This window comes from Serinus canaria, chromosome 1A (assembly GCF_022539315.1).
Source record: "Serinus canaria isolate serCan28SL12 chromosome 1A, serCan2020, whole genome shotgun sequence".
NCBI classification, from domain to species: domain Eukaryota; kingdom Metazoa; phylum Chordata; class Aves; order Passeriformes; family Fringillidae; genus Serinus; species Serinus canaria.
In genome coordinates this window covers 50,003,134-50,019,346 of record NC_066314.1, presented here as the reverse complement: position 1 = coordinate 50,019,346, position 16,213 = coordinate 50,003,134, and the positions used below count along the sequence as shown (strand labels likewise).

General features: G+C 51.4%; 1 protein-coding gene across 4 annotated transcripts; it reads right to left on the bottom strand.

Moving 5' to 3' along the window:
* Window positions 1-7,835: 7,835 nt before the first annotated feature.
* Window positions 7,836-16,213, bottom strand: C1QTNF6 (C1q and TNF related 6). Of its 4 annotated transcripts, none has more exons than XM_018909868.3 (3): window positions 16,030-16,213; window positions 11,976-12,213; window positions 7,836-10,375 (listed from the first exon to the last, which is right to left on the bottom strand). In XM_018909868.3, the coding sequence occupies exons 2-3, from the start codon at window positions 12,205-12,207 to the stop codon at window positions 9,828-9,830; spliced, it is 780 nt and encodes a 259-aa protein (XP_018765413.1). In that variant the 5' UTR covers window positions 12,208-12,213; window positions 16,030-16,213; the 3' UTR covers window positions 7,836-9,827. The 4 variants fall into 4 exon arrangements, with proteins under 4 accessions (XP_018765413.1, XP_009084716.1, XP_050839212.1 ...); XM_009086468.4 differs by lacking the exon at window positions 16,030-16,213 and adding an exon at window positions 13,074-13,229; XM_050983255.1 differs by lacking the exon at window positions 16,030-16,213 and adding an exon at window positions 12,977-13,065.

Sequence of the window (16,213 nt, the reverse complement as noted above, 5' to 3'; positions counted from 1 at the left end):
CTACATGCTTGTCTGAGCGTGGGGACATGGTGTCTGAAGCCCAGCAGGCATTTGAGCCACAGCAGTGTGGAAAGTGATCTTTGTCAGCTTAATTATGGTGCCTGTGTATGTAGATGGTCTAATTCTGGTGCACTGTGATGGAAAGTTCAGCAGTGGGAACTGGAAGGAAGGTGCGTACCCACGGGACTATCATTGTGCGTGCACAGCTCTCACATCCTCTCTGAGTCTCAATTTCCACAGCAGAGAAAGGGACCTAAAGGACACCTTCCCATCCTCTTCAAAAACAGACTCTTAGACCAGGCTCTTGCATCACACCCAGGTGTCCACTGCCCAGGTCTGTAGGGCCATTATTGACTTACAGCACTTAAACATGCCTCTGCAAATCCCTGAGGGTTCTCCTGGCATTGAATACTGAAGTTGCATGGCTAGACTGCCTACAGGACTTGCCCACAGACCTGTACTGAAGGTGGATTACCTGGACAAGTGACATGTTCCACAGGAAGGCAGCACTGGACTCAGAGAACAGCCTTACACCAAGTCCATGCCCAAGCAAGGTAATGAGCTGAACGCTGGCTGATTTGCTATTCAGCATCAGTGGTTGCTCTTGTCCTTGAGGAAAATCATTACCTTATTACCTGGGCAGTCTTGGAGAGATAAAGCCCTGCTCTGTTTTTCAGCCTGTCAATGTGTTACATCTCTCTCTGTTTAAAGTTAGAGGGTACAAATACTTGACAAGCCTAATATGAAGCAATGACAGCTTCCAGACCTAATAAATTGAGAAGAATTTAGGGATTTATTGTACATTCAAAATTTCTTGAAGACAAGATGCAATACTGTAAGGAGATTTTTGAGAATAAGCCCTCAGGTATTTTGATTATCAAGGCTTGCTTCCAGTTTAATCACATTTCCCTTCCTTCTCTGGAGGAAAAAAATCATTACAGCCACCACCCCCATTCTGCTCAGAGCTCTCCTTGCTCCTCCGTTTTCTTCATCTCTTTGCCTGAGCAGCTTCTAGAAAGGGAGTTAATTAGATTGTTGAATTTGTTTTAAAATATGGTTGGTGATGTCATGCTTATCCAAGGGCCAGCCTCCTACTCCCCCTTAAGCCCTTCTGGGGGTTACTGATTTGTGACTGCAGTAATTATTAACTTTCATGTCATTAAAATGCCTGAACAGAAATTACTTGTTTGGAGGCAGCTTCCTGTCTCCTTACAGCTCACTGCTCAGAACTGCTTTCCTCATTCTCCCCTGGGCTCAGCCTGAAGAGCTACTTTCCCTCTGCTCTGTGGTTTCCTGGGTTCAGCTCTCCCCCCATTTGCCCTCTAACATTGCTGCTCCCCACCTTGGGAGGCAGAAGGTCTGATGAGAAAGGCCACAGCCAGTGTACTGGGGTGTAAGGAGTGGAAGGGAAGAGTGGTGTTCAGATGGACCACCTGACCCAAGGACTTGAGGGCACTTCAGTCCCTCAAGGGATGTATCACTGCCTTGTGAAACAGCTCCAAACAGAGCCCCCCAGCCCTCCTGAGAGCACACTTCTGCCAGGGCTTAACCTCTGGGATTGCTCCTCTGAGGATTTTCCTCCTACGGAGCCCTCCTCTGAGGTGTGCTGCCTGCAGCAGAGTGGCTCTGTGGCTCCATGAGGCTGCACACAACTGAAACGACTCTTTTGTGGCTGTGGGTAGGCAAGGCTGCATGTGGATGGAGACTACTCACAAGATCCTGGAGAACATTGCAAGACCACCACTTGGAGGAAAAACAGCAGAAAAACACGGCTGTTTTCCTCACTGTGGTCTCTGAGGAACCTGTAGATGGTCCTTGAGAGATCCAACCCAGTGCCATGTTCGTGTGGTACCTGTCAAGTTCATTGCCATAACACAAAGCCCAAGATGCCGCTCACCTCATCTGCTCCACAGGCTGTGCCCCTATTTGGGAAACGGGATGTTTATGTCTCAGGGAAAATGGGACTTAGTTTTCACTGAGAGAAAGACACAGGGTTACACTTTCCTCATCTTCTCTTCCTGACTGACACACATGGGCGGGGGGGAAATGTCATTTTGTGCATCACAGTTCCCTGTTGCTCTGGTAGCTCCCACATGAGAGGCAGGAAAGGGCACAGAGCATGAAGCAGTTCAGAATTTCACCCTCCCTCTCCCTGCAGTTGCAAAGAGCAATTGCACAGGGCTGGGAAGGCTATTTTAGGCAGGTGCTGTGCCCTGCATTTGGAGCAGCCTGCGGGGAAGGTCCGTGGGGGCACTGCCCTGTGCTTGCACCTGAGCACACATTTGTGCACACAAGCACACACAGAGCACAGTTCAGGCCCAGTGGGGAAGCATGGGGTCATCAAGCACTTGGCTCCACTTGAATGCTTACCCTGGAAACAGGACAAGGACAGCACGTGTCCACAGGCACCAGAGTCCCCTCTCTTAGCCACAGTCCACATAGGTGAGGCTTTCATTCTAACAGGAAAAATGCACTGTTGCTTTTGTCTTTCAAGGACAAGAGTGTCACTGCATTTCTCCAATGCTGACCTTCTGTACACCACAAAAGATTCCCCCCCTTTCTTGCTACTTTCCCCACCCTCTTTGCAGGCAGCAGAGATGCTCAGTGTTCAGAGGGAAGGTGCCTGATGGAAAAGGACTCCTCAGGGTTTTTATCCTTTTGGTCTTGGAAATGATGCAGGCAGGCTGGTGCAGCACCTCTCCCTCCTTCCCCCTCCCCTGCCTCAGCCCCCGTGGTGGGGGAGGGACGAGCGTGGGCGGTGGAAGGAGTTGTGGTCCCCAGACGTGTGAAGTGCTGCCTAGTAGCAGTCGTGCACCACGGACAGACCGCAGCTCAGCTGAGAGCCATCGCTCTGGGCTGTCGTCACTGACCTTTTCCTCTCGCCTTCTCCGTCCTCACCTGCCCTCCCGCTGCTGCCCCTGCACTTTGCACTCTGAGAGGTCTCTGCACAGTGCTTTGAAATGGTGAGGAAGACTGGCATAGCAACGTAAAGGAGGAGGGGGAGTGAAAAAAAAAGACCTGCAGCAAAGAGAAGGCTATGCATTCATTCTCTCTCCATTTCCTTCGGGCTCAGGTTGCCATCCTGCAGGACAAGAGAGTCGTGGGCTCAGCCAGCTCACCACTGTCCCTGCCTGCTCTACCCATTGAGCTGAAGGCTCAGATACTCTGCCTCCACAGCTGGCAGGATTGGGAATCATGGAGGAGAAGGAATCCTGTCCGAGGGTCAGGGGAGTGCTTCAGTATCTGCTATATAATGAACAAATAGAGTTAAAAAAAAATTAAAATCATGTGGTACAGCTGTCAAAGCCTGTAAAATTCTCTTAGAGTAAAACAATTCCACCAGCACACCACACAAAGAAAAGTGGGAGTTGGGGCAAAGCAAGGGCTTGAGAGGTGTTTTGAATTGTGTGTGGAATAGTAATCCTGTGGACTCTTGTCCCTAAAGATCTGCTGAATTGCTGGCTGTGGCTGCAGGTGACAGGGCTTTGTTGCCTGGAATGTGCTTTCTAGTGATCTGCCCCATTCCACTATTTCAGGGAAAGAACTGAGAACATGTAGGGAGAAAAATAGTGTCTGTAGGGGTGAATGTGAGAATGCCACAAACCCAGAAAAGCATGTGTGGGGCAAACAGAATGCTGTGACCATCAGGCATCCCATAGAATATGCTTGCTCTAGGGCATTGTTGTGTCAAACACCTGGAAGGGATCAGGGCTCCAGTGCAGGGGATCAAAAGAGTGAAAATTATGCCTGCAGGATGTGGGTCAGTTAGTCATGACACCTATTGTCTTCATTCTTCTCCGTGGACCATTTCTTCCTCTGGCTACTTTGAAGTGTTGCATCTGCCCTCAGTAGCACCTGTGAGGCTTGGGCACATCTGCCCCCTCAGGGGTGCACTGCAGCTCACATGGCAGGGGAGGCACCTCTGCACTTCTCCATCCTCACCCACACTGGCAATGGCGCAGATGTGTTAAAATGGATCAAGAAAGTCACAGACTCCTGCCTCCTGCTCACCCAGGGCTCCATTTACAACCTGCCCAGGTAGAGAGGGGGGGTTCTCTGATCCTTAGCTTGTCCAAGCTAAGAGCTCTACATCCTGCTCGTTCCCATCTTAAGTGTTGCAAAGAGAGACTGGGAAAAGTGAGAAGTCTTGCAATAATTCACAGGTCATTTGTGAGTTAAGTGACACAAACTTGAGAGACTGGATGGTCTGTGGAATGAGAAACTGTCGGAAGCCTTTGATTTAAACCTTCTGCCCTGGCCCTCACTGTGGTGTATCTGCAAGGCAAGAGATCACAGAGAGCTCGTGGGTGAAGGAGAAGGTATTTCATTAGATGAGGGAGCTGTGCTTGTACCAAAGAGGCCTGAAGCCTCAGCACCCTCTGCCCACCTCCTGATAGCATCTTCAGAGCGAGCCAGGCTTGCAAAGGGCAACAGTTTCCGTTGTCAGGAAGGTGAGAGGTGTCCATACGAGGTTGGTGTGTGTGTTGGCATGTGTGGGTGTCCCAGCAGAGCGTGCACCGAGCTGGCCTCCGGAGCCTGGCGTGACTGTGCAAGTCCTGCTTTGCCACTGTGGTCAGAGAAGAGCCACAGCACACGAGGCAGTGTGCATTGACAACTGCCCTCAAATGCAGCTGTGCCCCACCATCCACAAAGCCTTGAGCAGGGTCCACATCCAGCCCTTCAAATCCTGTCGGAGCTCCCAGCCAGCAGTGGGAAAGGGGAGTTGAGAGAAAGGAGGTCTGGGCAGGCTGAATCCAGTGCTGGTGTCTGGCTGCAATGGGCTGGATGGAGGGAGCTCTGGTGACAGCTCTGCTTGTGGCACTGGGCGATGCTGGCTGGGGTGTTGCATCACCCCCTCTCCCTCTCTGGACCCTGGGAGATAAACAAGGCTGAGGTGTGAGTGAAGCAGGCTGTCTGGGAGGTTTGGGAGAGGAGGAAGGACAGCAGGCTGCAGCAGAGGGGAAACTTGCTCCAGTACAGCGTGGCAGACCCTGAACAGTGCACTGATGTGGGGCACTGATCTTGCACCATTGCTGGCAGCTGAGGCAAGGCCAGAGACTCTTCCTGTGACTGCCCCTCCTGTGGCAAAGGCTCTGAAGGGATGTGGAGCCAGGTCCTGCTTTCTTGTGTCCCTGCTCCCCCTGGTGCTTTGGGTGCAGGCACATCTGCCTGTGCCCACCTGCAGGACCAAAGGCTCCTTCATACTTTTCTTGTCCTGCCTCTCTGTTCCCCTTTCCCACAGCTCTCACAGGGCAAGGAGCTATTGCAAGGCCATCAGCTTCTCCTGACTTGTCCCTGGCATGTGCTTTCTTTCCCAGGGACAGCACCATGTCCTGCACTTTACCTCCTTTCTCCCACTCCCTTCCTTTCATACCTGCAAGACCAGGGACCTGCAGGAAGGCAGTTTTCAGGGACAGCCCTGTGACAGATGCCTTGAACAAACTTCAGACATGTCCACAGAGCCTTTTGCAGCAGAGTTTGGATCACTCATGGGCAAATATAGGCACAGCTCCAGGGGTAGGGCTGTGGCTGTGCACCCCAGGGCAGTTGCTTTGTCCAGGAGAGAGATTCTGGCTGTCACCAACCCCTGAATCACATTCCACAGGGCAGCTCCATTGCATGGAAAAAAGCACAGACCTGGGTTGAATGAATGAATGAATGAATGAATGAATGAATGAATGAATGAATGAATGAACAGTCTCATGGCCTTCTGGGCATGGGTGCACTCACTGGCAGACCAGCAGGGCTGATGTGACCCATTCTAGACCTTGTTCCTCCAAAGCATTGCAGGGTTCACCTTGCCTGAGCTGAGCCCCACCTGCAGCAACTCCCTGGTCAGGCATTAATGTTGTGATGGGTGGCACCAGCTACAGACCCTGCCTGTCAACGTGCATCTTGGCCCCAAGGGATTTGGCTGAGGAGACTCTTCAGGTGGCAGGCTGAAAGGCTGAATCATAGAAAACTTTTCTTGAAGATCTGGCTACACATTTCCTGTCCCCTCTCCCTCCCTCTCTCCTTTCCTCACCTTTTTGTAAGTGTGACAAAGTCACTTCCAATCTGCCAGCATCTCACCTCAAGGAACAGGAACATGCACAAACACAACCACTACACTTCCTGAGGACACATTTTTTATCTGCTTCCTCAGAAGTAAATAAAAAATGGGAAAAATCCTGGGCTCTGACCTGACAGAGCATTGCATTTACTAGGATATATATAGCCCTTGCTCTGGGCCTGTCACAGGACCAAAGAGGCCTGTAGGGATGTGTATGATTATGTATTCTACCCTTTGCCAAATGAAGTGTCTGGTACACATCAAACCACAGGAGAAACTATGTGAAGGCAAATTAAACTCAAAACAGAAGGTCCTATATGGCCACCTCGTCTTGTTCTTTTGTCTGTCCTTCTACCTCAGCAGGAGTGCCCTCAGTCCAAAGATGATAAACAAAACCTCATGTACCTCTTTGACTTGGACTGAGACCCTAAAAGGCATCTCCCCAAAAGGCATCTCCCTCAGTCCAAAGATGATAAACAAAACCCCATGTACCTCTTTGACTTGGACTGAGACCCTAAAAGGCATCTCCTTAGGAATCTATCCTTCCAGATCTTTCACTCAAGCTTACAAATCTCCAGTCCCTGCTCATGTCTTCCCTTCTCCCTCAACTTTATGAGCAATTGCCTCCTGTCCTTCCCCCTCAGACCTGAATCTCAGGCCTTTCTCATCACGCACAGGTCTTCCAAATATGCATGTCCAGCTTAACTCTGGAACTCCCACTCATTCCAATATTAGGAAGCATAAGTGTCCAATCAACAGCTTACTATCCCTCCTACACTCTACTTCCTGGCCTTCAGCTCTTGGCAGAGAAAAGAGAAATGTCATAGGGAAAAGAGTGCTTTCCAAGTACTTGAGAGAAGAATGTGCTAAAAAAATTCATAAGATAAAGGGATCTGATCTCCCTTAAGAGATCTCCAACATTAACCCAGCCTTGCTCCATTTAAATAAGTACTTGAAGCCTACTTCTATAATCCATTGTATTATCCTGGGAGTGTTTTGGTAATCTCCAAAGAATCCTTTTATGATTTTGCTGAAAGCTTTTCCAGCAAAAGGGAGAGGGTTGTCATAATTAGAAGTGTTCAAGAAGTTAATATTTTAAGGTAATGGTTCTTTGCAAAGTAAACAGACACAAGTTTGCCAAGGATTACCCAGGGAAGTTTCAAAGCTGAGTTAAACTTTGTACCTGTCAATTTCAGGCCAGTGTCTTTTTCATCCCATTATTCAGCAATAACCAGAGCTAGAAGGAATGGGTTGGGAGAGAAGAACAGATTTAAGTGGAAAACAACCAAGGAAAAAAGTTTAATACCACTGAAAAAAAAATATATATACAAAAGTTCTTAGAGTTTGTTTGATTTTGTTACATAAAGCACCATTAATTCCAGAGTACATCATAACTCAGCCTACTACACTTTCCAGAAAGCACCCAATACTCCTGAAATCTGATTTAGCACCAAGGGAATGCCATCTTTTTTAGCACCAGAAGCCTGTTAAACACATCCTTTGGTCCCCCTGCCCTCCTCTCTCATGTGCTTTAGGCACCCTCTGGCTGCTCATGGATAGCACAGGAGACCTGTCACCAGCATTCAGTCACCAAATAGGAAAGGAGAAAGAAGGAAGCTTGTTTATGGAGATACTCAGTGTTGGAGAGGCTTGCTTCTCCTCAGGGAGGCATGGGGCACAATACACTGTAAACTGACTATATTTGGGTTTGCAGCCTGAGGAAGAGAGAAAGGGATTGGGTCCTGAGCGTCACTTCCAGCTTTCTGCTTCCTCTGCTGTCTGAAATCCTGTCTCTGAGCAATTCAACACACTTGACCTGCTAAAGGAGAGGACGAAACCCACAGTCTCCTTTAGTTTCCATGATCCCTTCATCACACGTTTCCCTGTGAAAAAGTCAGCCTTGCTTTAGTGAAACTTTGTTTTTATACCCATTGCCTCATTGACGGGGGCAGGGAGGATCCAGAGCAAAGTTCCTGAAACTCACTGCAGTCTGTTCAGCTTCCTTAGAAATGCATGGAGAGTAAGTAAACAGGATAAGAGAGAAAATGCCCTGCAATTTTTCAAGGTCAGTTTTAACATTTAGCCTTGTCCCTGTTCCTTTGCTATCCCAGGCTGTGTGTACCAGACATAATCTTGTATAATGATGCACATTTCTTCTGGGAGAGCCCTGGAACTGCCAGGTGCTACAGGCAGGGACCGTGGCTCATCAATGAGGCAGCAGAACCCGGGTAAGTCCGAAGATTTCATGACCAGTGATGAGCAGAGGAGAAGTACCTGTGTCTCTCCTGTTTGTCCTGCCCTGAGACTCAAAAAGGAGACATGTCCTGGCACTGCTGTTTATGGGAGCATCACATGTGGAAGTAGGCTTCCTAAAGTGCTGAACCAGCCTCACCTGCTCCCCCAGGACTGCAGCATCCCCACCAGAGGGATGCCAGTGGGAACGGTGTGAGACCAATATAAATAGTACTAGAAAACCCTACCACGGGCATTCCTTTCTCACTGCGACATCTCCAACCTGACAAAAAGAGCGAGGGTTTGTTTTACCCACGTGCTTTCCTCACTTACTCTGATGAGATTGCCAGAAAAGGGCACAGAGCATATGGCAGGGAAGCTTTTAACCCTTGGGCAAGGTGCTGTTGTCTCACCTCTCTCTCTGTTCCATCACAGAGGCAAAGACGTGGCGGCCTGTCCACGTTTGGAATAGATTGAACTGCAATTGCCCCTACAGCCTCAGGCTCAGGCCATGAAACAGTGGTCCTTCAATACCAGCGTGGGAGAACCACCTTCAGGAGGACAATGAAATGGCACCTCTGCCAAAGGAGAGCAGATTTGGGTTCCCTCTCTGGACTAGTTTCCCATAGCTGATGAGCCATGACTGAGTAGCACCCCAGGGGAGGTGTGGGAGGGGGTTTTCAAGGTTTTCTCTCTCCGTCTCTTGTTCTGTACTGATGATCCCCAGTGGGAACAGAATGGTTGCCTCTACTGAATCATGGGCAGATGCCCATGAAGGGTCTGGCCAGGTGTCTGGCCCTTCATCCCTTTGAAGAGCTAGAGTTGGCACAGAGGAGGACAACCCCACCAGGTCTGGGTTTGACAGCCAGCCCAGACTTTGTGAACAGAAGAGTGTCTATGGAAAGCAAATTTAGAAGGCCAAGTGCTCCCCTTTTGAAAAGACAATATCCTCTCCCAGTGCTCCTACATCTTCCTTGTGCTACAGGAGACCATCAGACCCCAGTCTGCTCTCCAGACTACAGATATCAGAGGTGACATCAAAACCTTGTTTCAGGCTACAAAACTGGTATGCCTAGTTGAGATGGAGAGGAGCCAGGATGTACCTCAGCAGTGGGGACTTTCTAGCCCTTTCCACAGGAGTTCTTTGTGTATGAAGCCCCAAGGAGGGACACAGGCCCAGGAGCAGCATTTTGGCTTTCCTCTTGCTCTAGAACCCTAAACGCCAGAGGCAGCTTACTGGCAGATTGAGAAGAAGCCAATAACCTAAGTTGGGGTTATGAGGTGAGGAGCAAGAAGTGGTAGTGCCATGATGTAAAGTGCACAGATACAGGTCTGGCTACAAGAGAGCGTGAGGTGGGAGCCAGTGTGGCAAGTTTCACACTCGGTGCCTGAGATTTGACAGGCCCATTTCCAAGTGATTTGCAGTGGTTACGGGCAGTAAAGAGAGAGAGTGAGAGAGAAAGAGAGAGAGAGAATGAGAGAGAGAGAATGAGAGAGAGACAGAGGGAGAGGAATAAGGAAAAGAGGCCCTAAGGAAGAGGAGTTATTCAATGCTGGGCTTGACCAAATACCCGCTGAAGGTGATGTACACATCAACATCATCACTGTAAATGGCATTCTCCCGCTCCCGCTTGTAGAGCCTCACCCAGATCTCATCATTTTCCTGGAGCTCCAGCATGAGGCTCTGGCTCTGCATGATGCTGCGGTCGCTGGGTTGGGCGTACAGGATGACCGCCTCCTCTTCGTTGTGCATGATGTGCATGTAGGTCTCCTTGAAGTTCCAGGTGTGGACATTGAGGCTGAAATAGTAAAGTCCACCCACGGAGCAGTAGAACTTGCCATTGAACATGTCGAAGTGGCTGTAGAGGTTGACGAAGACGGTGTCAAAGATCAGGACCTGGAAGCCCTCGCTGCTGTGCAGCGCTTTCTTGCGACCAACGGAGAACGCAGCGTACTGATGCTTGCAGGGGTCTCCCGCTGTGCCCATCTGTCCTTTACTGCCTTTCTGGCCCTGGGCACCCCGCTCTCCTCGTGGTCCTTCTTTGCCCCATTTCCCTGGCATCCCAGGCTCTCCCCGGTCTCCTTTCTCTCCTGCAGGAGGAAGCAGAGGACACAGCTCCTGTGTGATACCAGAAGATGTGGAAGCGGCGGTGAGAAAGCCTAATGAGGAGGCAGAGGATTGCACAAGAATGGGGCAATGCCATAAGATGGAGCACTTCTGAGGGCCACAATACCACTGCTCTTCATGGGAAAGTAGCTAGCAGAACTCTGGGAGAGACTGGAGTCTCTTCCCCAATGAATCCCCAGCTCACCAAATGATTTGGCTCTGCTGGAGGCACCAGGATGTCTCCCTCGGAGACTTCAGCCTCAGGGGGAGCCCAGCAGCCCAAAGTACCACTGGGGCTCTTGACCTCTTCTTCCTCCCACACACTCCTTTACCTCCAGCACAGCCTTGCCCTCCCACACACCTCTCCTATGACCCAATTATCCACAGAGGATGCACACTGGTCTGGCTGTAGGATGGAGGAGGAGGAGAAGAATTGCTAACACCTGTGGCAGAATGTGATTAGGGAGGGACATTAGGGTGGGTCAGAGGGAAAAGATCCAAGCTTGACTGGGTAGATGGAGCACTGCAGCTTAGAGCGATGGTGCTTTCACAATACTGGCATGCTTTGAGCATCTTGTATAATTAATACTGCAGTTCTAACGTGGGGTGTGTGCACTGCTCATCACACACTTGGGCAAGCATCAATAATACATAGAGAGACCAGCACCAGAATGTACTTTGTGTATACAGAGAAGAAATGGGACTCAGAGCAGCCTCCAGCTCTAAGTGACAGCATTCAAAATCTGTATCTAGCTCTTTTCCTCCTCTCCATCCCCTGCATGGTATTGAAGGTCCCCCTACGACACCTCACTCTAGTCTAGGCCTCTATCTGCCCTTCTGAGTTTTGATGGATTGCAGCTACTTCCAGGCAGGGCAGGGAAGGGAGAGCATCCACCCAGTTAACCCAGACAAACCACACAGCTACAAGAAGCATGTCGCAGCACCCAGCTGGGAACAGGCTTTTGCCCACAGCAAAGGCTAAAAGGGGAGCCCTGAAGGGAGGAGCTGATCTAAAATAGGGAACCCCTCCCCGTTAGCCAAGCCAGCCACTGCAGGTTGGAATGAGCTGAGGGTCACTGCAAGCTTAACCTGGAAGGGCTTACAAATAACTGCTGCTTCCTTTGGCCTCCTCCCACTCCCAAGTGCTCATGACCCATGGAGCTGGAGAAGGTTTCCCCACAATCACCCTGGGTGCCAATGCCCTCCAATCATGTTTGTTTTGCAGTTAATAAGAAGTGTTCCTTCCCTCAGGCATTACAGGACTCTGTAAGTCTGAGTCAAGGAATGTGTGCTCCCACCTTGGCAAGAGGCTGTCCTGTGTTAGCAAGGAGGAAGAGTTAGAAGCAGGATTATCCTGAGACACGGGGATCCCAGCAGAGATAGCACTGACTTCTATCTCCTCAGGCTACTCCTCATCACAGCACAAAACACCTAAACCCTGGGCACAGAGTGTGTGGTCACTTGTCCTCCAGGATGGCTCCTGGTGGTTTGTTAGCACAACCAGCAGGCGAGCAATCCAGCTGTCACCTCCACTGCAATGCCATCAGTCCCTGAGCTGGCCTTGGCATCCCAGGGCAAACTTACCCTTCAGAATGGTGATGTTGATGTAGGGACGGACCTCTGGCACTGGGTAGGGAAAGTGGTGGTGGCTGGGAGGGACTGGTGGGGTATCCGTGGAAGAGTCCAGTGAGTCACAGCAGCGCTTGCAAGCACCAGGGCCTGGTTCTGTGAGGTTGGGTTCATCAGCGGGTGCCCCAAACACAACAAGAGGGAGAAAAAGGAAGGTCAGGGATGTACGCAGGTAGGTTATGTCCATGGTGACCTGGGAAGATATGAGGAAGTGCCAAGAGTGAGGTATAAGAAGGGGGAGGACATAGGGGTTGGAACAGAGATCGTGATAAAACACCTTTCTGTGGTTGGAGCCGGGGTGGGATGGAAAGGCATTGTCCTGTGGAGGGAGCATACAGACTTGTTCAAGGCTGCAATCTGAGCAGCAGCCACACGGCCCAAGAGGATGCCCCACGCCCTCTGCCCAGGCCAGTGGAGACTCGGTGCTCACCCTGGGAGAAGGCCTGATGCTGACTAGGCAAACCATTAATGCCACTAGAACATGCAATCCCCAGGCTGGGACAGAGGAAGGAGACAAAATCATAAAATTGTTAAGATTGAAAAAGACCTCTAGGGTCATTGAGTCCAACCTCAACAGCTCTTTAGCAAAAGCATGCTCTGGTAGGCTGCTCAGTCTGTGGGAAGTGCTGTAAAAAAGTTCTCCAGCCCTCCTATCACTGCATACCAACTCTTTATAGGAATCTAACTCCAAAATCCCCATGTCCCGGCAGAGATGCCTCTTCTCCCGTGGGCTGGGAACCTAACTCCAGCCCCCTTCTTTCCTCCACCAAATCCCACCCGTCCCGGCGGCTCGGTGCCCTCCCACCCGTGCCCAGTGGGTTCCCAGGCAAAGCCCAGCACCTTCCCGAGGGGACGGCCGGCCGCCAGCGCAGCCTTTGGGCGGACCAGAGGGGAGCTGCCTCGCTGCCGAGGGTGAAGGACGTAAAGCTCCGCCGCTTGCAGAGAAGTACGCTTACGAAAGACAGACACGCCAAGCCGCTGAGAAAGCCCCTCTGGCAGCCTGTGCTGTGCCCCCATGGTGCTGCCTGCTCCGGGCACGGCTCAGCTGCTCACCCCGGGGACCGAAGGTTTCCCTCTCCGCGTCCCAGCCCCGGCTGCCGGCTCCCCTCTGCCTGCAGGGCAGGCCCCCGCAACCATGGCTTTAAGGAAGCCGGCTCTTGGCACAGGCACTGCTCAGCGCTGGCCGGGTGCGCAAGCTAGGCTTGGACCGGCTCCCTCCCTCTCCTCTCCCGCCTTCTCCCTCCCTGGCTTTGGGTGCTCTCCATCCTAAACCGGCTTGGGTTTCAGCGTCTTTTTAACTCTTTCCTAGGAAGTGCCTTTTCCTTGTACACGATGTTGGTTTGGTTTTATTCTGTGCCTTTTCACGTCCAGCCAGCAAAAAATGCAGGCAGCACAGGCCACGTGCCCAGTGCAAGGGGTGGACAGTAGCAGGGCAGTGTTCCACCCTTGGCGTCTCAGGATGTCAAGGTAAGGTGCCGTGGTGCAAGAGACAGACTTTCCTTCAGGCAGGGTGCTACAGAGTTCTGCCCTCAGTCCTTTGTGGTAGTCCCTTGTCCCAGGGCCATGCTTGGCCATGCTCTCTCCCCAGCTGTGCCTGACCCACTCATAGTCCCCAAACTTGATCTTTCATTCTCTCCTGCATTGTTTTTTCTGCACATCACTGTGGCTTCTTGCCCCAGGCATGATATTTCTAGCAGGAGCAGCTGCCAAGTGGGAGAGGCATCAGTTTTTTCCCCTCTCTGGTCATCCCCTGTCTGGGCAGAGCCCCAAGCCTTGTGCTCCAGCACGTGTCATCCCCGGTCATGTCCCCTGTTTAGGTCCCAGGCTGAGCTTTTTGGATGGGAGGGGTGTGCCTGGTCCGAAGCAGAGCCTGGCTGCTAGGAGCTGCCTGGGGACCTGGAAACAAACCCTGGCTGTGACCATTGTCCCCAGCTTGGCACCAAGTTGACAAGCTTGTGCCTTTGGGTAAGCACAATGTGGATGCACCAGAACATTGGCATGAAGGGCATTTTGGAGGGGAGAAGAATGCAGAGTGGGAGAGATGGGAGATTTTTCTCACACTGCAGAGTCTGCTGGGAAAAGGATTGGAGGATTCTATCCTGCACCAAAACTGACATGGGTATTTATACCCTGGGTATGTGTGGGGTGGGGGGGGTGTGTGCTCACACGGATCTTTGGGAGGCACAAGGAAGGATGGACAGTATCTATGTTCTGCAGGGGTCAGAAATGCCAAGTCAGCACTGTGCCTCCTGCAATTTCCAAGAGGAGCTGCAGAAGGCTCCAAGGTTTCTGAGGGGAATCAGGTTTTGAGCATGTCTACGTGTGCTGGGATTTTTTTTCCCTGTTTCCCTTCTCCCATTTGTTTGGTTTGGGAATGGGAGGCCCCGCTTCCCAGAGAGTGGCTGGCGTTTGGCAGGACCCCAGAACCACTGGAGAAGCAAGCGGAAAACTCTGGGAAAATATGCACTGTGAGCTGAGGGGGAAGGGAGGAATGGGGGCTGGGAGGCCTGGAGATATTCTCAGGCTGCCTGTCAGCCTGGAGCTCAATGAACATGGAGTGAACATGCCTTCCAGCTGGGGCAGGAAGAGGACGGAGAAATGCACTGCTGAGCGTGTGAGCTCCTCATCAGGCTCCAGCACTGACGTGCAATGAAATCCACTGCAAGTTGCCCACGTCTGCCCACGCCTCAGTTTCCCCTTTTGGAAAATGAGGTGGGGGGGAAAGGTTAGGGCAAAACTTCTTGTTAATGGAGCCTTACCAGCTGACAGAAGAGAGGTTTTGTGATGAGTTGTGTTGTCTTCTCCTGGCTGCTGCTGGTGGGGATTTTGGCAGCTGACAGTACTATTAACGGCAAGAAAATTTTCTGGGGTGCATGAAAACTTGGGGACTGATACGGAAGACAAAGCTTCTGCAGTGCCTCTCTCAGGTTTTCCTGCCTGGCTTATTTCCAAACATGACATTACCCACTTGAGGTTCTTGGCCTTATGCCTGGCCTCTTTCACCTTTCCAAGGGAAACAGGTAGCAGGGAGGCCATTGTCCTCATTTCCGTCCCACATTTCCATCTGCACTTCTGCGTTGCTCACAGCCAAGCAGATGTTCTTCATGGGGGACCTCATCAGCTGGGGCCTTTGCCTGTGTATCATCTGATTGCAAGAACAACTCACAGTGGGGAGCGAGCAGAACTTTGCATTTAATGTCTCATCTGGGCTGAATAGGAACCTGCCAGAAGCCAGCAAACAAAGACCTGCTCTGGTGGCATTGCCCAGCTGGGCAGAGGTTTATGCCAGTAGACACTTTTGCTAGAGTAATATTGCCCTGCTTTCCAAAGGGAACAGTGTGTACCAGCAATATTTTGCCAGGGCAGATACATTTACAGGAGACTTTGAGAATTCTATCCAGTAAACCTGTGCCATCCATGCTTTAAAGTGCAGTCCAAGCCTGAGGGCACCTTGTGTGCCCAATGATCTTCGCTCTCCCTCATCACACACTTTGCCTTCGAGGCAGCCCAGGCAAGCACTGTCCAGATTATACTGCAACAATCCTTGCTCAAAAGCAGCTGTTTCCTCCTCCTCCATTTCCTCCCTTTTCCTGTACCCACCACAACACTGGCAAAGTAGGGGGACAAAGACTGTCTCTACTTCAGTGGCTGCATCCATCCTATTACCCCCCCTCTAGCACAGGTATGGAGAAGGAAATTGGTGTCTTTTCTCCTCTCTAGCCCTTGTGTACAGCTCAGCTCCCTGTAGCAGACGTGGACCATCTGCCCTGTTGCACATACACACACACACCAACGCACAGACACTCACCCTTGGCAGCTCCTCCCTCACCAAACCTCCAGAGTGAAGGGGTATCATTGCACCGAGAGCCAGAGCAAGAGCCACTTCTCTTCCCCTTCCTGACTGCTTCTCCTCCACCACAGCTGCCTTTCCTTCCCCGTGCTCCCCACTCGTCTGCCCCTTATGTTCAAGAGGGCCACAAGCCGGGAGAGGCAGCGAAGCAACCCTTACCTCCGCTCCCCTCGGCGGGTCCCGCGCTGGCTTATCGCTATCCCGTATCCCGTATCCCGTATCCTCAGCTGCTCCTGGTTAGCAGCGCGGGAGGGAGGGAGGGAGGGCCGCCGGGGCCCAGCTGACTCCAGCCAGATGCTCGCCAAGTGCTCTTATGTAATTACTGTCTTTTCCATCCTGCCTC

What these genes read in the sequence shown, in the direction of transcription:
- C1QTNF6 (XM_009086468.4), bottom strand. Translation starts at nt 13,157, where the DNA reads ATGGTTGCGGGGGCCTGCCCTGCAGGCAGAGGGGAGCCGGCAGCCGGG. An exon ending in GGAAACCTTCGGTCCCCGGG is followed by an intron (nt 12,214 to 13,073) that starts GTGAGCAGCTGA and finishes ATATCTTCCCAG; the next exon opens with GTCACCATGGACATAACCTA. An exon ending in CAACATCACCATTCTGAAGG is followed by an intron (nt 10,376 to 11,975) that starts GTAAGTTTGCCC and finishes TTCCTCCTGCAG; the next exon opens with GAGAGAAAGGAGACCGGGGA.